Below are 26541 nucleotides of genomic sequence, written 5' to 3'. Positions count from 1 at the left end.
AAAATTAACATAAAAAAACAAAGGTAATGAAAATAGCAAGGAAAGAGGAAAATATGGCTATCAGAATAAATGGGGTAAAATTGAACAAGCATTCAAATATCTAGGAAGTGTTACTAGCAGTGATGAAAGATGTAAAAGTGACATAAAAGCAAGAAGAGCGATGGGAAGAGATGCCTTTAATAGAAAATGGAATTTGTTGAAAGTTTATTTTTCACTTGGTTAGACTATAATAAATTTAGTTTAATCCTTTATCCAAGTGTGGACAAACAAAGTTTGTGCCTGAAAGTATCTTCAGGTGGTACAACACTGGGCAACTCATTGCAAAGGTGGAGCAAGCTAACATCACTCCTATCTCAGTATCTCCCATAATGCAAAACACATCTCCTTGCGGATATGTATAATGTTATGCATTAAGGGAAGGGCCACTACCCAGACCAGTTTCGACCTTTATTGAGGTCTCTTATACACATCCGTTATACATACATACATTATACATATCCGCAAGGAGATGTGTTTTGCATTATGGGAAATACTGAGATAGGAGTGATGTTAGCTTGCTACACCTTTGCAACGAGTTGCCCGGTGTTGTACCCCTTACCCCAGTCCTGAAGATACTTTCAGGCACAAACTTTGTTTGCTCACACTTGGATAAAGGATTAAACTAAATTTATTATAGTCTAACCAAGTGAAAAATAAACTTTCAACATCTTCTCTAAATCCAGAGTAATTTAATAAAAAGGTGGCACACCGTTTGGCAACTCCTATAGGTAGAGATGACCTTGCTAATTCTTCTGCCTGGTATCTTCACTTTCACTTGGGCCTGGCTCCCATTGAAGAGACCTCAATAAAGGTTGAAACTAGTCTGGGTAGTGGCACTTCCCTTAATGCATAACATTATACATATTTGGAAGGAGATGTGTTTTGCATTATGCGAGATACTAAGATAGGAATGATGTTAGCTTGTTCCACCTTTGCAACGAGTTGCCTGGTGTTGTACTACCTAACCCCAGTCCTGAATATACTTTCAGGTGCAAACTCTGTTTGCTCACACTTGGATAAAGGATTAAACTAAATTTATTATTGAAAATGGAATTTATTCAGAAGTAAAATGGATAGAAACCTAAAAAAAAGTCTAATAAAATGTTATATGTGGAGTGTTGCTTTCTATGTAGCTGAAACTTGGACATTGAAGAAAGAAGAAATTAAGATTTTGGAAAGTTTTGAGATGTGGATTTGGAGGAGGATAGAAAAAATCAAATTGACAGATAAAATAACTAATGAAGAGATCTTAAAAAAGTAGAAGAAAGAAGTCTCTTAAAGAGGATAAAAAGAAGAAAGGAAAACTGGATCAGGCTTATTCTGAGAGGAAATGGAATCATCAGAGATGCCATCAAAGGAAAAATAGATGGAAAAAGACCAAGAGGATGCTAGATGACATGCTGAATGGAGACAGGTACACAACCTTGAAAGAGAAGGCTCAGAACAGAAGAGAGTGGAAGGAAAGTTTTTAGCAGAATTTCAGAATACTTAAAAATAAGAAGATTCTCATAGTAGTTTTGATGCTTTTACTTTTTTTCAATAGTTTCTTCATGTTGTATTCTCTTATTCCTTTTCTTATTCACTTTGTGATAGTTTTGTTTAGCTCCACCTTTTTTATTTGGTTTAAGTTTTGCTTCAAATTTCTTCTTTTTTCAATGAGGTTCAGTTTCTTCTGTTAGTTTCTGCTGTTCTTCTCTAGTTCATTTTATCGTATTTAAGTGGATCATGATTATATCTATATCTTGGTGTAGAGGATTTATATCTTTTTCTTATTTTGCTTCTAATATCCTTTTTTTTTTTATTTCCATTTGATATATTTTTCTATTTTGTTCAAGCATTTCATTGGCTATGGGGTCATCTGTTGTCTTTTGTATAAGTTTTCTCCTTTCTACTCTTGTGTTTATACTTATTCTTCCACTTAGCATTCTATGGTCGCTTGATGTGTTGAATTTATTTAAGACACATCTTTGATTATATTCGTTTTGTTTGTTAGGATGTAACCTATTTCATTTTTTATTATATCATTCGGTCCTTTCAATATCCATCTTTGTTCAGGTCTTTTCTTAAGTATTGGCTATTTTTAGCTGATTTTTGGTTGCCAATTCAATTAATCATTCTCCACGTTCATTCCTGTCTCCTAGTCCCAATTTTCCTGTTAGAAGCTTGTATATTTGATTTTATTCCTATTTTTGAGTTTATGTCACCTATGATTAAGGTGTAATGAGTTTTTTCTTTGTGCATATGGTCTTCCAGTTTTTAATAAAATTCTTCTATTTCATTGTCTTATTGTTAGTGCATATTTGAATGATTTTGATTTTATATCTTGAGTTCATTTTCAGAATCAGTTGGGCTATTCATTCTGTCTGATATTCCTTATATACTTATCTGTTGTATTCTCTGTTTGTGAATTAGAAAGCAAATTCCATTTCTATTGTTTTTGTGTTTCCCTAAATGTATAGCATATGCCCATTGTTTCTTATGTGCATGTTTTCCCCCTTCCTTCTTACTTCACTGAGTCCAATGATATCCCATTTAATTTTCTTTATTTCTTCTTTCAACTCTAGAAGGTTTGTTTCTTCTCTCATTGTACTTATGCTGTATGTGCATATGTACATCTCCGTTTTTTCTATTTTCTGATTTTTTTAAATATTTTATTTTTATTATTAATATTATGTGACACCTCCAAGAAGTCCAAATACTCATTGAGGGAGGGCACCCACTCTACAACTCTCTGTCTTCACAACTCAATCTGCCAACTACAGCGAACCACAACTACACGAACATCATCATCTACGCCAACACCATCTACTGCTCACCGACACTACTAGTATTTTCACAGACAATCACAAACATCCATTCCCATGGTAGGATTCGAACCCCACAGCCTTTTGGCTGGAAAGTCGATATACTAACTACTTAGCCAACCAGGCCTACTTTTGGGAAGTGATTTTGGAGACTGTAGCCAATTTTTCACTTGTGGTCCTCTGCCTAAATCACACACAAATGGGTCTTGTTAGTCTGGGTGCCATCATAGCCGGCATTGGTCTTTTTGGTGAGTGTGGTCATTTATGGAGGATTTTTTAGCCTTAAAACACCATACTGACCAGATGGGTTGAGGTTTCATTTTTGGCCCCTCTAACATGAGGTACAGATGCCATTTATAGCTGCTCCTCTGGAGTGCAGATGGTATTTTGGCTGTAAGCTTTGGGTGGCTCACTCACGTCTTGTCACAGCATCGTCATTGGATTTTGTGGTATTTTGTGGTATTTTGTAGGGTTAGCAGTGCCACTCAATAATTCACCACCCCCTGTTGATACTGCCATTGTTGGTCCAGGACTGCATAGAGGATATTTGCAACTAGCCTCCATATCTGGTGGCCTTTCCCCTATCTGCCACCTGGGATCGATCTCATAGCGGTCAGCTCTGCCCCAAGTATATTATAAAAAAGTATATTATAAACTAAATCCAACATAAATTACATAGTAACACTTATTAAAAGTCAGTTGATAATCTAACTTTTCATAGAAACATTTTCTGACAACTTTCTTCCCTATGTCACATAGTGAAAATGAATGCATGACAAATTATTATTATTATTATTATTCAGGCCTCCATGGAGTCAAAAGACCCATCGAGGGAGGTCCCTCCTATGAAACACAAAGTATATCATACCACTCATTAAATGCATTGACCGTTCTCGTTCTCAGCACTCTATTAGACAATGCATGGAGGAGGTTCCACCACCTCCATGCAAAAAAAACGACTCCTCACCCTCTTTCTCACAATTTCCTTTCGTAACTTCCAGGGATGGCCCCTTGTCATGACTCCTTCCTGCTGTTCAACCAAGCGAAAGAACTCCCCAGCGTCAACCCTGTGACCACCTCTCAACAGTTTAAAAGTCTCAATCATATCACCTCTCCTTCTTCTTCTATCACCAAACTTTGCAGTCCACACTCCCTCAGCCAATCCTCATAACTAGCATGGTACAGTCCTGAAACCACCTTTATTATCTGCCATTGTACTCTTTCCACAGTTAATTTATCTCCTTCAAATCCTGGGCACGAAATCTGAGAACAATTGTCTAAGTGTGATCTGATCAGTCTTATACAAAGGAATGATAACCATGTTATCTCTACAGGTCAGTGTCCTTCTCATTATTGCAGCAATCCTCTGTGTTACCTTCACCACCTTTGCAATATGTCCCCCAAATTTCAGGTTTCTATCAATCATCAACCCCAGATCTCGTCTCCCCCTACTTTCTCCAGTTTAACTCCTCCCGTAGAGTATGCAGCATCCCATCGATATGTCCCAAACCTCAAGACCTTACATTTTGCTGCATTAAACTGACACCCCCATTTATTTGCTCATCTATCTAGCTTATTCAAATCCTCTTGCTGGGCTACCACATCTGCATTATTACTAATACCCCTTCCAAGCTTCACATCATCCGCAAACAAACGAATATCTCCTTGCAATCCATGGACAATGTCATTGATATAAAGAAAAATTGATATGTATAAAAAAATTCAAATAAAGTTAAGATAGTCCTCAGATTAAAAAAAATGAACAGTTTTAACATTGTGTGTGTGTGTGTGTGTGTGTGTGTGTGTGTGTGTGTGTGTGTGTGTGTGTGTGTGTGTGTGTGTGTGTGTGTAGGGGGGGGGTAACATTTTTAAACAAAAATGGCACCAAAGTTGCTCAGAAGTTTAGTAAGCTATAGAACAATGTCCTTGATGTTTGTGATTAAGTGTGAACTTTTTTAATAAATGATCTTGATTGTCTTAAATGTGCAATTAATGAATGAAATAAAAATTCTGACACTGCATAAGTATCAATAAAATTCACAACAGTGTTCAAAGGGCAGTCCTCTTTCTTCTACAGTAACCTATACAAAGGAGGAGTTCACTCAAAATAAGTATAGAGCTTTATTATCATATTATTATCTCACTTCATGACATCATCCAGTTACAGACTTCATTTGCTTGATCTGACTGAAAGATCCATGTGGGAAAGATTCCTTGTTAATGGGATCTAATATATAATCAAGAAAGTGGTTTCTCTGTTAAAATCAGAATGGTCCATAACTGTTACAGCTTTTCCTTTATCCACACTCATATTTAGCATTGCCTACGAATATATTAAGCAACATTGTACTTCTATTTTCCTTCTCAACTTTTTCACCTTCCCAGTCTGGCAATTTTTACTCCTCATATAACTGATTATTGCCTTATACCACCTCCATAATGACATAATACAAATTCTTGATTCTGCTGACAACAAAAATTAAAAATGTTTATTTGGATGCTATATTTATATATGTAATCTATATGAGTGTGTGCATGTGTGTAATGAAACTACTTATACTGTGGAAATGATTATTACAAAAACAATCAAACATTTTATAAATTTTATTTACATTGGGATAACATTTCTTGTATAGTTACAACAAAATTGGGCTCCATTTCTTCTTTAATATCAGAGAAACACTGTTGTGCTAACTTTTTCTGAGAAGGAAGATGCGAAAACAACAATTCTCCATATAGATAAACACCCATAGCCTAAAGTGTAAACAAATAAGTAATCACATGATTTATAATTATACTGCTTTACATTTATATTTATACTGCTCTTACTATAGTAGACACAACCTATTATGACAATAATAAAATTATGAATTATTTAAAAGTCCTGCCATTTTTCTCAAAGAAACAGAGGTGAGGCATGAAATCTAGAAGAAGGCATTATGGAGAAGTGACATTAACCAGTTGAATGAGAAGTACAAAGAGCAAGCAAGAAAGGTGACTCGCTTGGTAAGGGCAGTAAAAGTGCAGTAAGCAGCAGTGAGTTAATGCTCACCCCCACCAAAAAAAAACCAGGAAGTTATTGCGAGAAGTGGCTAGTAGCAGAAAGAATTATTATTATTATTATTCAGGCCTCCAAGGAGTCAAAAGACTCATCGAGGGAGGTCCTTCCTAAGACATAAAGTCTGTCAAGACTCATCGAGGGGAGGTCCCCTCCTGAGAAACACAAAGCCTATCATACCACTCTTTAAACTCACTGACCGTTCTCGCTCCCACCACTCCATCAGGCAATGCATTCCACGGCTCAACCCCCCTCCACACAAAGAAACCACTCCTTACCCACTTGCTCACAGTTTCTTTTCGTAACTTCCAGGGATGGCTTCTTGTCAGCACTCCTTCCCGCTGTTCAACCAAGCGAAAGAACTCCCCAGTGTCAACCCTGTAACCACCTCTCAACAGTTTAAAAGTCTCAATCATATCGCCTCTCCTTCTTCTATCCACCAAACTCTGCAGTCCACATTCTCTCAGCCGATCCTCATAACTATCCCTGTACAGTCCTGAAACCATCTTTGTCATCCATCTTTGTATCCTTTCCACAGTTAATTTATCCCATTCAAATCCTGGAGACCAAATCTGAGAACAATAGTCCAAGTGTGGTCTGATCAGAGACTTATACAACGGAATGATAACCCTCTTATCTCTGCAGGTCAGTGTCCTTCCCATAATAGCAGCAATCCTCTGTGTTACCTTCACCACCTTTGCAATATGTCCCCTAAACTTCAGGTTTCTATCAATCATCAACCCCAGATCTCTTGTCTCCCCTACTTCCTCCAGTATAACTCCTCCCACAGAGTATGCAGCATCCCATCGATGTGTACCAAACCTCAAGACCTTATATTTTGCTTCATTAAACTGACAACCCCATTCATTTGCCCATTTATCTAGCTTATTTAAATCCTTTTGCAGGGCTACCACATCTGTACTATTACTAATAATCCTTCCCAGCATCACATCATCCGCAAACAACTGAATATCCCCCTGCAATCCATTGACTATGTCATTGATATAAAGGTTAAACAATATAGGTCCTAGTACTGATCCCTGTGGGACCCACTTGTAACCCTCTGCTTCCTGGAAACTGCGCCACCATACACAACTCTCTGATACCTATCAGACAGCCAATCCTGAATCCAGTTGACCAATCTCATATCCAGACCCATGTGCTGCAACTTAAATATCAGCTTATCATGTGGCACCCTGTCAAATGCCTTCGCCAAGTCTAAGAAAATTGCAGTATATGCCTTTCCCTCATCTAATGTTCTTGTAACTTTATTATAAAAGGCTAGCATATTGCTAAAACAAGAGCGTCCTTTCACAAATCCATGTTGATTCTCAGAGATAACATTACCCTCATCTGCACAATGCTGTATACGGTCCCTCACTACTTTCTCCAAGATCTTAACAACTACTGATGACACACAGACTGGCCTATAATTAGACACTTCCAGTCTGTTACCACCCTTATGGAATGGCACTATCTTACCTTCCTTCCATTCCCTGGGCACCTTTGCCAAAGCCACACTTTCATTGAAAAGCCACGTTAAAGGCATTGTCAATTCCCTAGCAGATTCTATCAAAACTTGTGGTGAAATACCATCCAGTCCTACAGCTTTACTGACATTCAGAGTACTCAGTATCTGAAACACACTCTCCTCCTGTACCTCCAGACCTCAAACCAGTCCTATCCCTCTAGCATTAAAACTGACTCCTCTAGGATGAAATACTCCAATAAAGTGTTCATTGAACAATTCCACTATGTCCTCTGCATGTCACTCTATTCCCATATTTATCCCACAATATCATTCTTCCACAGTCATTTCTCCTCCTACTGGCCACATAGCTAAAAAATTCCCTAGGATTTTCTTTGGATCTTAGGGCCAATCTCCTCTCATATTTCAGTTTCGCTTTCCTTACCACACTAGTCACTCTTCTGGCCTGTGTCTTATATTCTTCATGCATCTCTTCACCTGTCTCCTTATATCTTTTCCATAGCCTCTTTTTCGCATGCAATTCCTGTTTAATATTGTTTGTCATCCACTTTACTCCAAATTGGGTCCTCTTCTTCAATCGTGTATACAACTTACCACTGCTGATAACAAATATTCTTTCACAATTTCCCATGCACTAGTGATATCCCGGCCTTCCAATTCCTCCCTCCATGAAACTTCCCGAAGTTGACGTCTAAGACTATTATAATCACCTCCCTAATTCCACATAAGTTCCCGTCTCTTTGATACTCCTGCATGTCTATTCATTTTCCAAGTCAACACCATATGGTCACTCTCTCCAACTGGTGGGAGAGACGTCAACTCAGTTATTATCAACTCTTCTGATGCTATAACCAAATCCAAAACTTTTGAACCTCTTGTTCCCTCTGTTACATGTTGCCTAAGACATTTGTCCCTCAAGAATTCTAGAAATTCCATTCCCCTATTGCTACATGCATCTTCCTCTCTCCAATTTATACTACTGAAGTTAAAATCTCCCATAACAATCATTCTTCTTGCACTTGCCAAACTTAGCTGTCTAAATATCTCCTGGTCCCCATCCTCTGTGCTCCTGGGTCTGTAGCAACACCCCACTAAATATCCTGTCTTGCCTACCTCTACCTCACACCATACGCTCTCAAAATCATTTGTCTCACTTCCTTCCAAATTCTCCACTCTTAGAGAACATAGGTCATCACTTATCATAAGCAGTACCCCACCACCACGTTTTTTCTTCCTATCCTCACGAAAAATGCTATACTCAGCAACTTCTATGCCTGTTGTTATATCCCCTTCTGTCAACCACGTCTCAGTGATCGCAATAATTTTTGGCCAGGCTGATGCTATCTGCGCCACCAATTCCTCTCCCTTATTCCGGATACTCCTGGCATTAGTATAAAGCATATAAATGCCATTGTTTCTATACCCAGCATTATCCCTTCTAGACTCCACTGGGCTCAGTGTTACCTGACATTGTCTCCCTTCTCCCAAGTATCCATTCCCACAAGAGGCCACCCCTGCTATCATCCTCCCTGGGACACACTGACTCGTTCAGAATAGCAATCTCTCCAGATGCCTACGTCCTTCCTCATTCAAATGTAAACGGTCTCTCATATACAATTCCTCTCTTTCCTCAAACGCACTCCAAGCATCCACATATACCAGTCCTCTCTTGTCACACATTCTCGCTATTATGCCATTCAATATCACCGCTCTTCTGCCCAGCTCATCATTATCATACCTAGGCAACACGCACACTATTTTTCTTCTCTCTGTCTTCTTCCATACAGTCTCAAGCAAAAATCTCATATCTCTTGCTGCCCGACTTACATTACCACTCAAGTCATTCGTTCCTACCATCACAATCATCTCATCCACCCTTTCACCTCTCTTAATTGCCATAGCCACCCTTTCTATTGTTCCTCCTGGCAAACACTCCTCACGCATCCTATCTTGAACACCATGGATCATTGAGTCGCCATACATTATACCTCTTACCATTCCCTCGCTCCTATTGTTTCCATTCTCTCCTCTTCTTTCATTCCCATACCTCTCTCTTCTACTGTTTCCATTCTCTCCTCTTGTAGCACTCCCATACATCTCTTTCTCATTCCCTCTCTCCTACTGTTTCCATCCTCTCGTCTGCTAGCATTCCCATACCTCTCTCGCATTCCCTCTCTTCTACTGTTTCCATTCTCTCTTCTTCTAGCAACCCCATACCTCTCACTCATACTCCCAAAATTCTCTCTCTCTCCTACTCTGATTCGCCTTGCATTTATCTCTTCCATTCTCCTAATCTTATCTTTCATACTTCTGCTCTCATTCACAAGACATTTCACCTCCTCTTTCAACTCATCTATCTCCCTCTGCAGGTCAGTCACTCAATCTAAATTCACTCTCCCAAACAAAACCATCTCCTAAACTTTCACAGCCACTCACACCTTCCACACTATCAACTATTATTTTCTCATTCTCTCCTATCACACTACTTGTCTTCCTACATTCATTCCCCGTTCCTGGAGCAACAAAGTAGGATATCGATATATCTAATGTACTTATTTCCTCCAACTGCCTGCATTTTGCGCACATACGCTCCACTCTCTTTAACAAGCCACATATGTAATTCTCGAGACGCATACATGCCGCAAGTACTGCATGCCACAAAGTCCCTTATGATATTGCTAATAATTGAGTACTTAAATGGCGGAGGACTTGGTGTTACGCCACTTGCGACTGCTGCTGAATCCACCATCATTCCTTACTGCCAAGTAGCGTAATCTTTAATAATTATTCAATTAATAAATAAGAGGGAAAAAAAGTACAAACATCAGAACATTTAAGTACTAAATATAATTAAATAAAATGAAATATAACTAAATACAGTAACTTAGCTTCGTTTTGTCTTCCACCGTTACGTGTTAGATTGCGACGGTACCAAAATATATTATATCGCGACAGCAACTAACTTCCAAAAAACAACCACTGAAGTACACTTGTATTCAGAGAAACAATTTAGCACTCAAAAACGTACAAAAACGGGGAAAAAAGCGGACTATTCACCGATTAAAAATCACTTTCTTCTGCACAGCTCAAATTCACCGCCACGTACTTAAAACAAGATTGTTCTAAGGCACAGAAACATACGGCATAGAAAACCTTGAACGTGTACACTGCGCCACCTGTAACATCACTTTCCATAATGAATGATTATGGAAGGATCACAGCTATCAGAATCAGACATACTAACTAGTATTGAGTGTGAAGGGTAAAGGGTACACTATTTTTAGGAATGATAGACAGGATACAAGAGGAGGGGATGCATCTAATGGTAATGGATCACTTGAATCCAGTTAGTATAGTGACCTATGATTGTAATACTAGTAACAGTGTAACAGTTTTTCATGTGACAATGAGTTTGAAGCCATCTGGTGTGAGGTGGAATCTAACAAAATGAAATACATTATGTGGTGTTCTTACAGACCTGCTGAATCGGTTGCTAGCGATGAAGAAAGGCATAACCAAATAAAGACGATGGACGCAAAAAGAGTAATCATAATGAAAGACTTTAATTATTCAAACATCGATTGGGAAGCAGTAGAATCTCATGAGAAGAATGAAACTGAATTTATTAAGCTATTGCAAAACAACTTCCTCAAACACCATGTGACAGAAGGAAATCGAGGTAAGAGAGTGTTAGGATTTGATTATAGTGTCAGAGGGTGTTTCAGTTAAAGACATAACTATTCTGCATCTGGGTGGTGATAGTGATGATGATATAACGGCTGTGAGGCCCCTTTTCCAGGGAAGTGATATCGAAATAATCTATTTTATCTGGGCTCAGAACTGGCATAGCTGATGAATTAGACCTATCGCTGGAGCTTAAGTATTCCTGACTGTAATCCATGTGTGTGTTCACATGGATTACAGTCAGGAATCCTGCAAGTCAGGCCAGTTTGCCTGTTTGCAGGAGGAAAAACCCTGCTGTCCATGCCCAAGACTGATCATGCAGTATTCACTTGGGAAGTGGCTAAGTTTGTGAATGTTCCATTCAGAAAAGGTTACATGCTGAACTACAAAGCAGGAAACTTTGAATAACTATGGAGTATACTGGGTTCAGCACAATGGTTGTGGATGGAAAGAATACTGACAGTGCATGGGAAACATTTAAAAAATACTCAAATCTTTGAGTATTTTTTGGAGGACTTTGGCAAGAATATAGAAAATAAATATCAAGAAGGTGGCAAAATATTCTGGAGGTTGTTGAAGAAGCTTAGGAATGGAGGAAAGAGTGCTGTAAAAGGAATTAGAGATGATAAAGGTGAAATGAAAACAGGAGAAAAAGATATCCTTGAAGTATGGAGTAATTACTTCGAAAAACTACTAAATGAAACAAGCAGTGATGACAGCACAGTGATAAAAAACACTGACCAGGCATGCAGTCAGGAATACATATCCATACTTGAAGTAGAAAAAGCCATCAAAGGCTTGAAATGTGGAAAGGCAGCAGGAGTAGATGATATTCGACCAGAAATGCTGAAGTATGGTGGTATAAGAGTCTTACAGTGGCTGCACTGCATAGTTCAGAAAGCCTGGACAGAGGGACGAATTCCTGATGATTGGAGTAGAGCTCTCATAGTACCCATATATAAAAAGGGAAATAAAACTGAATGTGAGAATTACAGAGGTATTTCCCTACTGAGTGTTCCTGGCAAGATCTATGCAAGTATACTTGAGAAACGGTTGAGAAGAATTGTGGAAGAAAAGCTTGGTGAAGAACAAGCTGGATTCAGGCCAAATAGAGGCTGTCAGGATCAGATCTTCACTTAACGACAAATAGTCGAGAAAGCATGGGAATATAACAAAGATCTGTATTTAAGTTTTGTCGATTTGGAAAAGGCATATGACAAGGTGCCAAGAGAGAAGCTATTCAATACGCTGCAGTTATATGGTGTCAATGGGGCATTATATCAAGCAATACTTAGTCTTTATTTGAGCTGTGAATCAGCAGTTAGAATTGAAGGAAGTACAGGAAGATGGTTTAATGTTAAATCTGGTGTGAGACAAGGATGTACATTATCCCCTCTGTTATTCATTATCTATATGGATCACATTATGAAGGAATGTGGTATTAAACCTGATATCAAAATTGGAGATGTTAATGTCAGCTCTTTGCTTTATGCGGATGATGTTATACTTCTAAATAAATCCGCTACAAGTCTGCAAGATTCTCTGACTAAATTGAATAGCTGTTGTAATAGATATGGTATGAAGGTCAGCAATAAAAAGACAAAGACAATGAAAATAGGCAGAATCATTGAAAATGTCAACTGTGTTGTGAATGGAGAACCTGTGGAACAAGTAAAACATTTCAGTTACTTAGGCACAATTTTTACTGAAGATGGTAAACTAAATATAGAAATAGACAACAGAATCAGCAAAGCTGGTATCGTGGGAAATCAATTGAATAAATTCATATGGAATAAGAAAGAAATTAGTCGGAACACTAAATTAGCTGTATACAAGACTGTGTTCAAACCAATTTTAACTTATGGATCTGAGAGCTGGGTCAGAAGTAAAACACTTGACCAAAGACTAGAGACCGCAGATATGAGAGTCCTGAGAAAGATTAGAGACATGAACAGATGGCATCAATGGCAATATCATATTAAAAATGAGGATATTAGGAAAGAACTTGACATTGTCAGCATCCAGGAATGCGTTAGCAGAGCTAATCTCAGATGGTATGGTCACTTAAATAGAATGGGAGAGGAAAGATTAGCAAAACAAGTATTCTCTGCCAGGTTGGCAGGAAAACGACCCAGAGGAAGACCAAGATATAGGTGGATTGATACGGTACAAAGTGCCTTAGACGATAGAAATATAAGATCTGATAATGTTGGAGTCTTGACAAGTAACAGACTGATTTGGAGGAAAATTGTAGATAGGAAGTTAGTAATGATGTAATTTTTTCATGTAGTACTGTCATATCCTGTACACCCCTTGAGGGTACATGGCAGGAATTTGATGATGATGATGATGATGATTAACTTTTGACAAAAGTTCATACCAAATTCCAAGGCTTAGTATAAACTCAAATGAATCTATTTGTTCATATATTGAAACCACTTCTATTTTGATAGTATTATCTGATGCAGTTTTAAATAATTCTTTTAGTGCATTTAAAAATTCTGGAATTTGAAAACGTACAGCTCTAACTGATTCTATTCTACATTTCCATCTTGTATCACATAACAGTTTTGGAGTTAATTGTTTAACAAATTTCTTTAATATGTCCCAATGTGAAGTTGAGGCAGCAAACAATGTATATATTTTTTGTATAACATTAAAAATATTCATTGCTATAATTGATGATTTTGTGACATCCCCTAAAATCAAATTTAAATTATGACAGGCGCAAGGAGTATAAAATGACTTTTCGTTTTCATTTAAAATGTAAGCACGGACTCCTTTATACACTCTGTTCATATTCGCTTCGTTATCACACCCTTGCCTTCTACAATCTGACAATTTAAGGTTTAATTTATTCAAAAGTGATTTTATATTTTCATATATATCTTTACCAGTAGTGTCATTAGTTGTTAAAAACGTCAAAAAGTGTTCACAATCAATATCTGCCTCAAATATATGTAAAAATAAAAAAATACACAAATTTACTCCTGATGACTAATATCAGGAGTACAATCAAGAATTATTGAATAATACTTTGCCTGCCATATCATATTTACAATATTTTTTTGAATTTTGCTTCCCATATCAACAATTAATTCATTTTACACAATGGGTGATAGATACGAATTTTGTTTCTTACCTATAATTTTTTTCCCGAACATCGCATTAAATGATCTTTTAAAAGTGGATCAAATCTGATTCCAAAAAAATTATCATTATGGGCTGTGTACAAAGTATCAAAATTACCTCTAAAAGCTAAATATGTTTGGATAAATAAAGAATTGCTGCTACTGTATGTCTTAAAACATTTCTTAACCGTTCTGCTTCAAATTTTATGACATTTTGATTTGCCTGATCAATTGTATTGTGATTTTTTAAATTACATTCCATTTGTGTCCATGAATACATATATTTCATGTGCGCTGGATTTCGTTCGTGTGACTTTAATCTTTCACTTACATGTCGCCAGTCAGAAAAGCCATTATTAGATAAAAAATTATCATCAGAAGAAAATAATTTGCAACAAAAACAAAAAATAGAGTTTGAATATACTCAAAAAAAACTAGGATTTCTATTGAATACTGCTCCCACATATGGGGTGGGGCCCCTAAAAGCTCTCTCAAAATGCTTGACTCAATACAGAAGACGGCAATTAGACTTAGAAATGATCCATCCCTTACCAACTCTCTCCCCCCCACTTTCACACAGACGTTTGGTCTCTGCAGTAAGTATATTCTACAAATATTTCCATGGATATGCTCATCCGAAATAACATCAATAATTCCCCTGCTCAGTACTAAGCTCATTGGAACACGTGCAGCTGCTGCACAACATCCCTTCACAGTACATCTAGAAAAAAAATAGAACAAATTTCTTTTCCTCTTCCCTGTGGAAGAGGAAAAGACCAGTCTACCACCTGCTGTGTTTCCCAACAAATTCAATTTAAAGTCATTCAAATCAAATGTAAACAAATTCCTCCTTTCCCAACCCACCGCCCATACGCGGTACTAATGTACTATAGGTTGACCAATCAACCTCCTGTGTATGGGCCCAACATAACAAAAAAATAAATAAATAAAAAAAATAATAAAAATACAAGCCATCTTCTGTTTTGCTTCTCTCCATTTGCAATTGTCCTAACATAGTGAGTTGTTGAAAAACACCTCTCGTTCTCATCTTTTGGAAAATCATTTTCAGTCGGAGGAGACGGTGGACCACGTTGTACAATTTGTGTTAGTGTTATGTTGGTCAAAGTTTTGGGCCATGTTGCTGGATCATCAATAGTAAATAGTTCACCTTCCTCTGGTGTCTCAGTTTTAGGATCTTCAATACTCACTGTTTGACCAAATGCATCATGTTCTCCACTTCTTTTGAGTATTTTAGAACTATCATTATTAATTAATGTTGAAGCTGAAGAACTGTTTGTAGTTATTTCAGAACTCCCATTATCAACTGATATATCTGAACAAATATATGAGTTCAACTTCAGAAATTTAAACAGTGAATTTCTTTGGCGTTCCTCAGCCACTTCTTTTTTTTGTTTTCGCTTTCGTTTTTCATGCCCACTTGGGTATTTTCTTCCATAATAATCTCTCTCACGACTAGTAATATTCTAGAATTAAATACGATAGATTTAATTATAAAATAAATTAATAAATTAAAACAAAATTACTTACCTGATAAATAAAATACATCCAAAATAGATAATATTAGAATATAAACAAATCTAATATAGATTGAAAACTGCTATTGCAGAAAAATTCTGATATCGGATAACCTAAAACCAGTTTACAAAATATATTTTTTAAGATGTTTTGCAAGTAATGTCATAAAAAAATTGCTATGACAACGTGTATATACTTAATTGTTCATAAAATCATAAACTAAAATCAAAAAACTCCTTAAAATTATTAAAAACACCAGTTTTAAAATGCACTTTTCCCTCTTTAACACTATGTTGTACGATATTGTTATACGTATATCTTGGAGTAGTTTCAAATATTACCGCTACGATCTTATTTCGCTTACTATAACAACAATACAGTAGTTGGTTGTAAAATTATATACATATATTTTTCTATATAATAATATTTTTTATATAATAATTTTAAAAAAAAATTTATTGATTTTTTTTTTCACTTTTTTGTGCTTTGTGGGGTCCTGTGCCACCACACAGTTCGCACACACACCCATGAATACGGCCTTGATGCCATCCTTCCATAATCATTCTTTCTTTTGCTGGCTACATATCGAAAGAACTCCTTAGGATTCTTTCTGACATCATTAGGTAACTTCTGATCATACCTCACTTTAGCTACCCTCATCAACCAAGTCACCTGCCTTGCCTGGTCTAAATAAACCTCATGGAATTGGTTATTTTCACTTCTCTTATGCTGCCTCCATAATGCCGTTTTTCTCTGTATTGTTTAATCTCTTTATTCATCCATCTCACATCTCCCATATTTAACCTTCTCACCCTTGAAATACATTTGGACATTACATCTACTAGATAGTTTTTGAAAATCCCCCAAACTGCATTGATTTCTTTTCTAGCTGACTCCTCATTCCACGCTACACCCACAAGCTGTCTCTTGAGCTCTTCATAATCACCCCCTTGTTCTACATATACCCTTTTCTCATAGAGGCCCTCACACTGCTGGCAACCACCCAGGTAATCACATCATGGTCACTCTCACCAATTGGTGGATGATTTGACACCTCATTTATAATTACATCCTCGGATCAGATGATCAAATCCAAGATCCTCAATCCTCGCATGCCCTCTGTTACATACCGTCTGAGGTAGTTATCCCTCAAAAACTCAAGAAACTCATTTTCTTTACTTCCAGTGATATCTCATCATTCCAGTCTATATTGCCATAATTAAAATCACCCATAATGATCACCCTTTTCTTATCAGCTTTTCGAATTTGATCATACATTTCATTATCACCACCATCCACATTACCTGGTCTATAACAGCATCCAACTAAGTATTTGATTCCATTCACCACTATCTTACACCATACTGCCTGAAAACCACTGGCACTATTTCCCTCTTGCATCTCCACTTTGTATGGACATAACTCTTTCTCTATCATCAACAGCACTCCCCCTCCCTTTTTACCCCTTCTATCCTCACGAAACACATCATACCCTTCCATATCTATTCCTGTCAGGATGTAGTCCTCTTCCACCTATGTCTCACTTATTCCTACAATCGTTGCGTGAACAGAGGCAATTAGTGCAACCATTTCATCTGCCTTGTTTCTTATACTTCTAGCATTTGCATACAAATACAACAGCTCATTTCTGGATCTACAGCTAGTTCCACTGATACCACTCATTCGATGTGATCTCTCCATACTCGACTAGCGCCATTTCCCTTTCTGCTTATTCATTTTAGAACCCTCTTCAATTCCAACTGTTTCCTCTTGATCCCATGTCATCCCATTCCTTTCCTGTCTACACATGCTCTCACATCCTCTTGGAGAGTCCACTTTCTCAAGCTGTGTATCCCTGTCCACCCTGAGCCTCCACATTTCCCTGTTCCTTTTGCACACCCATTTTCTCATTTTCTATACTCATGCCACTCACTTCCCCATTCATAACCACCTCTTCAATCGCTCCTGTCTTACTCTCCTCCTCTTCCACATCACTTCCCACATGATCTAATTCATTCTCTCTACTCACTTCTCTACCTTTCAGCAGCAGTCTCTCCAAGTCTTGTGTATGCAGCATTGAGTTCACTGTGACTTCTTCACTGGGTGAAGAAACTCAGTGTATGAGGAGGAGGAGGTATTAGAGCTGTTGCACAAACTGAATAAGAATTTAGCAATAGGGATTGATGGGGATATCAGCACAGATGCTAATTTCTTTAATTTGGTTACACAATTTTATTCTCAACAGGAAACACAAGGAGTGGAAAGCATGTATGGATCTCTTTGCACAAGGGTGCTGCAAGGACCAATGTATCCAGCTTTCAACCAATCTGTATCTCAGGAGTGGTGGTGAAAATTTTTGGAAAAATTGGTTAGGATTTGCATTCAGAAATGGGTTGACAGCGAATTTCTAATTTGCAATGAGCAACATGAGTTTACTAAGGAAAGGTCATGTTTTTGCAACTTTTTCACATTCTATAATAATGGTACCATTGAGCTAGACAAGGGGAATGGATACATCATGATACTTTTGGATTTTACGAAGGCTTTTGCAAAACACAACATGGAAGATTGTTGTATAAATTGAAGAATATGGGATTTGATTATACATGTTGACATGAATAACAGGATGGCTGAACGACAGATATCAAAAAGTCGTATATGGGGGGGGGTGTGAATATGCAAGACTCAAGGTAACCAGTGGTGTGTCTCAAGGATCCATCCTTGGTCCATTGTTATTCAATCTATACATTAATGACATGGGGGAAAAGGATTTGACATGCAATATACAGCTATTTCATATGATGACGATGATGATGATGCAAAGATAGGTAGGTTAATCTGGAATGTTGCTGATAAACAGTACTTGTAGAATAATTTGAATAGGCCAGAACTGTAGGCATGGGAAAATGGATGACAGTTCAATGTCAGCAAATGTAAAGTCATGCACTTTGGCGTGATTAGATATCCAATGTCTAAAAACAAATAAGAAAAGAACTGATCAGGCATTAGATCTCGGAGTGTTAGAAGATAGAAATTTGAAGTTCAGGAGCCATGTAGCAAAGATTGCAAATACAACTCAAAAGATAATTGCAATGATGAAATAACCTTTGACATGTAAAGATACAGATGTCATTTTTTCCTCTTTACAAAGCCGTGATAAGACCTCACTTAAACTATTGTGTGCAGGTCTGGTCACCGGTTTCCGTTGTGATTCTGATACAGTGCAGAGAGTGCAAAGGGGAGTGTTGAAAATGATATCAGGATTATGAAATACTGATTATGAAGACAGATTGAGAATTTGTAGGCTGAAGAGACTGGCAAACAGGAGAAAGAGGGGTGATATGATTGAGACTAACAAACTTCTGAAATGGTCATACAGGATTTCAGTTGATGGAATTTTTCATTTTATGTACGGTGTGGAAACAAAAAGGGGGCATCCTTGGAAGCTGAGAATGAATGCCGCTAAGGAGGTGAGATGTAAATTTTTCTCTTATACAGTGGTACATGATTGGAATGGATTGCCACTGGATGTTGTGTATGCATGAAGGAGTGTGACTGAATTCAAGAACAAGTATGACAACTGATGTGTGTGTGTGTAGTATGTGGCTTTCATTGATGAGTCTCTGACTCCCCAGAAGTCTTTCTTAATAATAATATTGCTTGGTGAAAATGGTGGAACGATACCATCTTGGAGGATACAGCTCAGATATTAAATGAACAATTAATGAAAGTATTTCATCCATGTGAACATAATGTCATGCATATTAGGAAAGGAGCAGGAGGAGGAGTCTTTGATAGCTAGTGAGAGTAGAAAGTCTATGAGAAAGTGAGTAAAGTTGATGTTAATACAGCTGTACGGCTAGATGATACATGGACATGTGTTTCGAATTAATTAGCAATAGTGTTCACATGGCTTTTTATTATAAGTCTTAGACCGGGCCAAGTTCTAAAATAACGGAAAGAGGGCAAAACTGCTGTGTTTCATAAGGGAGCTATTTAGACTAAAGGTAGAAAATCCTAAGATTATAGGCCGATTCATGTGTTTGCTTAAAAAGCTGTAATTAAAGTGTTACAGAAGTGAGTGCAGATCAAAATTCAGAAATGGATTAACATCAGCATTGCCTTTGATGGATAGCATGGGTTTGATAAAGGAAGACTATATTATTAGCAATCTACTTATCATAATAAAGTGAGATATGCACTGGACCAGGAAGATACAAAAATAAACAATAATGAAAATAAATTATTATTATTATCATCATTAATACATGATACCTCCAAGGAATACAAAGACTCATCAAGGGAGGGCACCTACTCTACAATTCTGTCTCCACCACTCATCCACCAACTAGCATCATCTACACCAACGGCATCTACTGCCAACCAACATCACCACTTCCACAGACAATCACAAACATCTATGCCCATGGTGGGATTTGAACCCGCAGCCTTTAGGCTAGAGAGCAGATCATACTAACCACTTGGCAGCCAGGTCAGCAAATATGTTTGGCATTTTGCAAATACATTTTACTAAATCCATTTCTTATGCATTCAATAGTCACAAAAGAGGCATCAAGTATTTAAAATGATTAGAATACATTCGTTCAAAAACCATGAGACACTGTCAAGCTTTCATGTAAGTGATATTTTACAAGGAGATGATGACATCTGAATCATCTGCAGCTTTATTTTTTTTTTTTTTTGGAATCTTCCTCAAAAAACCAAAATACCAACTAGGCCAAGGCCTGGTTGGCTGAGTGGATAGTGTTAAGTTCTGAATGAAACTAAAATTAAATTAATTCATGTTTCCTACAGACTTAACATGGGCTTGCATTTTGAATCAATTATTGATACATCAGATATACTAAATTCTTATAATTTACTAAAATATTACTAAACAGGACCTTTTAACTGATTTATATTATGATGTAAAGTATTGTAAATTGCTTAAATGCTTAAACCTTACTGCTTTTGTGTAAGTACTTATAAATTGCTGGGAGAAAAGATAATAATCCGATTTAGTAAAAGTAGCTGGAATCTAAAACGTGTGCAAGAAGTGGTACACGTGCACCCTTTTGGGAAGCACACTGTCTCTCCCCCCCCCCCACACACACTCATACACTCTGAAGATTATGCTAGAATTCCGTGTGTGGCGCTGAGTAATGGGAGTCATAGGGTGATGCTGAAAACGGGGAGGAGAAATGGGTGACGTAGAAGTGAACGTGTGGCGCGCAATTTAAAAAGTTGTGCAGTGCCTAAAAATGCTCTCTTTCACTTGGGATCTCGTGCCTTCCTGGGGTCTTGCTGTTGTGTGTGGAACCTCCTCGTGGTAACTTCTCGTTCCCTGTTTTCAACGCGGATTCGAGACAATGACTGAGGAACTATGCCGTGAAATTCCCGAAAGTTTACCGGTCGATCAGCCCAGCAGAAGATAGTCACCGATGCTTACGGAGATATCATTACAATGTTGAATCAGTTAACCAGAGAACAGTGTCTACCTATTTTTGGGCAGCAGACATAGATACTTGAAATCTTGAAGAATGCCTCAGAAAGAAAGCAGAATGAAATTGGAGTCGAAAGTGATTGTCCAGACGAGATATGTGATGTGGCCAAATGATTCCCCAGCAGTTGGTAACGTACAGTCTATGTTTTTCTTATAAGTAAATGTGTAATAAGAAGAATGTCTGTAACTTTAGGAAGGACTCTAGAGATTGTTTCTTTTAATAATAGAGTAATAATGAGAATTTTGTGAATGAAATAGTGTGAGAGCATGTGGAGTTATTTTAGTAATTCAATTAACAAATATCCTCAGTATTGAAGAATAAGTTGGATCTATCAAGTAGAATTTGTTAACTATATGTGAAGTTCTTTGTTATGCATACTAAGATAGAAATAGAGAATTTGAATAATTAATACTCATTCCTTAGCAATTACTAATTACTTAATCAGTGTAGAACCATAAAGTGTATGATGTTTCAAGTGAATTAAATGCTTTGCTTTTTATTAAGTTTAACCGATGACTTGCTTGATTTTCTTCTCTATTGCACTTTCTCATAAAATATGGACCACAGCGGGAGATTAATTTATAGAGAGGCTACGACTGCAATAGTAAATTATAGGGAAGTAAGATTGAATGCTAAACTGTGTTCTGGTTCCTTGATTCTACACTCTTTGTTAATCTAGGATTCAGGGTGGCGCAGTGAAAAAATAAATTTTCCCTGAATCCGAAAAAGGAATTAGAACCAGTGTTGAGACAAAGGAATAGGTATTGGCCATTAGTTTTCCCTTTGTTCCCCAAACCACTAGGATCGTTCTTATATGTAATTATCAGCACAGAAATGATCTTAAAACTAACAGGATAACTTAAGTGTTAGAGATAAGATCAATAAGTACACACATTATATAGACAACACTGTAGAGAACAAAGAATAAGAGAAACAAAGTATAATTAAGAAGAGATAAAAATTTTACAATAGCATACCCACTCTCCAACCAACAGTTGTGGGTTAGAATTCTACTAGGGGAATGGATGTCTGTAAAAGCTGCTCTAGGAGCTTATACAGACAAGTTTTTTTTCCAAGAAAGACAAACCTTAAGGTTTGTCTTTCTTTCTTGGAAACCTTTCTTGGAAAAGAAAGACAAACCTTAAGGTTTGTCTTTCTTTTTTTCCAAGAAAGACAAACCTTAAGGTTTGTCTTTCTTGGAAAAAAAAAAAATTTTATTATAACAAAAAAATTAAAATGTAAAAAATGTTAAATCAATATGCAAAGTTTGCCGCATGTTCACATCTTTCAGCTTATTATAATACAAAGTTTCATATGCTTTAGTTTAAAACCAGATTATTAGCATACTTTTTTGTTGTTGTGTTATTACAAGGTATAAATTCACCGATTCAAAATAATTATCCTTAACTGATAAAATTTAAATAATAAAAATTGCTCATATGTTCCAAAATCCACACAAGTCTAAGTGTACTCTATTACTGCAAACTCTTGACAGAGTACTGCATGCCCATAAAATATTTTCTGTCATCCAGCCTGGTTGGCCACGTGGTTAGCATATCAGCTCTCCAGCCAAAAGGCTGCAGGTTCAAATCCCACCATGGGCATGGATGTTTGTGATTGTCTGTGAAAATACTAGTGGCGGTGATGGACAGTAAATGGCATTGGTGTAGATGATGTGGTTGGTGGATGAGGTTGAATGGTGGAGACAGAGATTTATAGAGTACATGCCTCCATTGATGATTCTTTGGACTCCCTGGAGGTGTCAAATAATAATAAGAATCTTTTTCTGGCTCAAGTGGCGCTAGAGTCGCCGGAGAAGGTGGAAAGGGATTTGAGCTATGCTGAAAAAAAGTGCTTTTTTAATCGGTGAATAGTGTGACTTCTGTTGAGATTTGTGCTACATTGTTTTACTGTAATAGAAATGTCCTCCAGTGGTTGTTTTTGGAGTTAGCTGTTGTCCCTATACTCTGTATTTTTGGTTACCAAGAAGATGGGGTCGGAATCAGATGCATAGTGGTGGAAGAAAAGATGAAGATAACATAAGTTTTCATTATTTAGATATTTAGTATACTTATATATGTTTTATACTTATAGCTAACTTTTACTTATATAGTTATACTCACTTATATTTATTTAGTGTTTAGTTGTAATAGATCCTTGACACTATTTTGAATAATGGCACAATGGCAGCTAAAATTGCAAATGGCATATCACCGAGACCTCCGCCATTTAAGTACTCCAATTTGCATGATATAATAAGGGATTTTGTAGCATACAGGGCTTGTGGAATGTATGCATCCCAATGGTTGTATATGTGGCAGGTCAAAAAAGGGGAAATACGTATATCACAAAATGCACAGAATGGGAGGAAGTTGGTGAGTGAGAGATGACTATAACTAACCTTGTTGAGTCAGAGGTGGGAGATTCTCCACATAGAGAGATGAGGGATATGATAGAGGGCGAGAATAGTGAGAGAAATATGAATAAAATAATGAGAGTGGGGAGTGTGGAAAGGTTGAATGTTTTCGGAGATGGTCTCAATTAGGAGGATGAATGGCAAATAAGAGTGGCTGACTTGCAGAGACAGATAGATGAGCTGAAAGAGCAGGTGGAATGTCTAGGGAATGAGATGAGAAGTGTGAAAGATGAGATTAGGCGAATGGAAGAGATGAATGCAAGGCAAATCAGAGTAGGAGTGAGAGAGAGTTTATGAGAATGATAGAAGAGGAGAGAATAGGAACAGTAGAAGAGAGGGAATGCAAGAGAGTTATGAGAATGGTAGAAGATGAGAGAGTAGGAACAGTAGAAGAGAGGGAATGAGAGAGAGTTATGGGAATGAGAGAGAGTAATGGCAATGATGGAAGAGGAGAGAATAGAAACAGAAGAGAGAAAGTTAGAGGAATCATAGAAGAAGAGACAATGGAAACAGTAGGAGAGAGAGAGAGAGAGAGAGAATGAAAAGAATGCAAGGAAGCACTGGAACCAGAGTAGAGTGATGTCGAGAAGGTAGGTAAGTAGGGGAACACACAGAGAAAGTGTTAGAGGAGAGAGAGTGGGGGGGGGGATGTGGGTGAGCAATCGAGGAACAGGGTGGTAAGAGGTATAATGTATGGGGAATCAATGATCCGTGGTGTACAAGATAGCATGCGTGAGGAGTGTTTGCCTGGGGGGAATGATAGAAAGTGTGGCTATGGCAATTAAGAGGGGTGAAAGGTTGGATGAGATGGTGGTGATGATAGGACACAAATGACTTGAGAGTAAATGTAAATTGGGCAACAAGAGATATGAGATTCTTCCTTGAGGTTGTACGAAAGAAGAGGCAGAGAGAAAAGATAGTGTGCATGTTGCCTAGGTATGATAGTGAAGAGCTGAGCAGAACAGCAGTAATATTGAATGACATAATAGCTAGAATGTGTCAGAAGAGAGGATTGGAATATGTGGATGCTTGGAGGACGTTTGAGGACAGAAAGGAATTGTATGTGAGAGACCATTTGCATTTGAATGAGGAAGGACGTAGGCATCTGTAGAAATAGCTGTTCTGAACAAATCAGTGTGCCATATAGGGAAACTAGAATACCCAGATCGTAGCAGGGGTGGCCTGTTGTGGGAATGGGTACTTGAAAGAAGGGGGAACGACATCAGGTAATGCTTAGCCCGTGTAGTGTAGAGGGAATAATGCTAGGAAGAAAAACAGTGGCATTTTTGCTTTATACTAATGCCAGGAGTATCCAGAATAAAGGAGAGGAATTGGTGGCACTGATAGCATCAGCCTGGCCAAAGATTATTGGGATCACTGAGACATGGTTGTCTCAGTGACAGTAATGATTTTGAAAGCATATGGTGTGAGATAGAAGTGGGCAAGGCAGGATATTTAATGGTGTGTTGCTACAAACCAAGGAGCACAGAGGGTGGGGACTAGGAGATGATTAGACAGTTGATCTTGGCAAGTGCAAGAAGAATGAGTGTTATGGGAGATTTTAGCTACAGCAGTATAAATAGGAGAGAGGAAGATGCATGTAGCAATAATGGAATGGAATTTTTAGAATTCTTGAAGACAAATGTCTTAAGCAACATGTAATAGAGGGAACAAGAGGTTCAAGAGTTTTCAATTTGGTCATAGCATCAGAAGAGTTGAAAATAACTGAGATGACATCTCTCCCACCAGTTGGAGAGAGTGACCATGTGGTTTTGACTTGGAAGATGAATAGACAGGCAGGAGTATCAAAGAGACGGGAACATATGTGGAATTATAATGCAGGTAATTATAATAGTCTTAGACATCAGCTTGGAGAAGTTTCATGGAGGGAGGAATTGGAAGGGCGGGATATCATTAGCGCTTGGGAAATTGCGAAGGAATATTTGTTAGCAGCAATAGTAAACTGTATTCCACAAGTGAAGAAGAAGACACAATTTGGAGTAAAGTGGACAAAAACCAATATTAAACAGGAACTGCATGTGAAAAGGAGACTGGAAGAGACATAAGGAGACATAAGGTGAAGAGCAGATACATGAAGAATATAAGACTCAGGCCAGTAGAGTGACTAGTATGGTAAGGAAGGAGAAACTGGAATATGAGAAGAGATTGGCCCTTACTTCCAAAGAAAATCCTAGGGAAATTTATAGCTATGTGGCCAGCAGGAGGAGAAATGAGTGAGGATGAATGACATTGTGGAATGAAAATGGGAATAGAGTGTCTGATGCAGAGGACATAGTGGAATTGTTCAATGAACACTTTATTGGAGTGTAAGACAATAACATAAGCTGGGTTATATATTGGCCAAAGTATTTTAATAAATTTAATAGATTGCTATACTCCTCAAGCCACATGAAATACGAGTGACTTTTAAACCTTTAAAGACAAAAGACCTTGAAGATAATTTGCTGGAAGACTTTCGCTGGCTGATAGTTCAGTTTCTGTCTGCAAATACCACTTCATTGATTCAGTCAATCGATCAGGAGGTTATTGCGAGTTTCAAGAAATTGTACACTAGCGCGCTGTTTCGAAGCATGCCAGTTGTCCTCAACGGTGATATTAAAAATGTTTTGGAAAGAAAAATTTGATATTCTTGAAGCTATCCAGCTCATTCAAAAGGTGTGGTCAGAAATCACTCAACGACAGTTGAATTCTGCTTGGCGAAAGCTGTGTGCATCCTGCATTCAGGGAGACGGAGATGATGTCGTTGAAATTATGAATGAAATTGTGACAATTGCTAGAGATCTGGAATTGGAGGTGAATGAAGATGACATTGAAGAGCTCATAATGGAACATGAAAATTATCTGACGACAGAAGAACTC

General features: G+C 37.6%; 1 protein-coding gene across 8 annotated transcripts in view; it reads right to left on the bottom strand.

Annotated features, from left to right (window-relative positions):
• Positions 1-5431: 5431 nt before the first annotated feature.
• Positions 5432-26541, bottom strand: part of LOC150095182 (aminopeptidase O-like) — a 727093-nt gene continuing 705983 nt past the window's right edge. For all 8 annotated transcript variants that reach the window (XR_016550145.1, XM_090411274.1, XM_090411273.1 and 5 more), the window contains one exon: positions 5432-5597. Coding sequence is in view for 7 of the 8 variants with exons in the window: in XM_090411274.1 (XP_090267400.1) it covers positions 5448-5597 (150 nt within the window). In the remaining variant the exon portion in view is untranslated. The remainder of the gene's footprint in view (positions 5598-26541) is intronic.

The sequence above is a fragment of the Typopeltis vanoorti genome, chromosome 21 (assembly GCF_054136105.1).
Source record: "Typopeltis vanoorti isolate ZY-2024b chromosome 21, IOZ_Tvanoo_1.0, whole genome shotgun sequence".
In the NCBI taxonomy this organism is placed as follows: Eukaryota; Metazoa; Arthropoda; class Arachnida; order Uropygi; family Thelyphonidae; genus Typopeltis; species Typopeltis vanoorti.
Note: the sequence above shows the minus strand (reverse complement) of the source record. Positions and strands in the feature narration are given on the sequence as shown.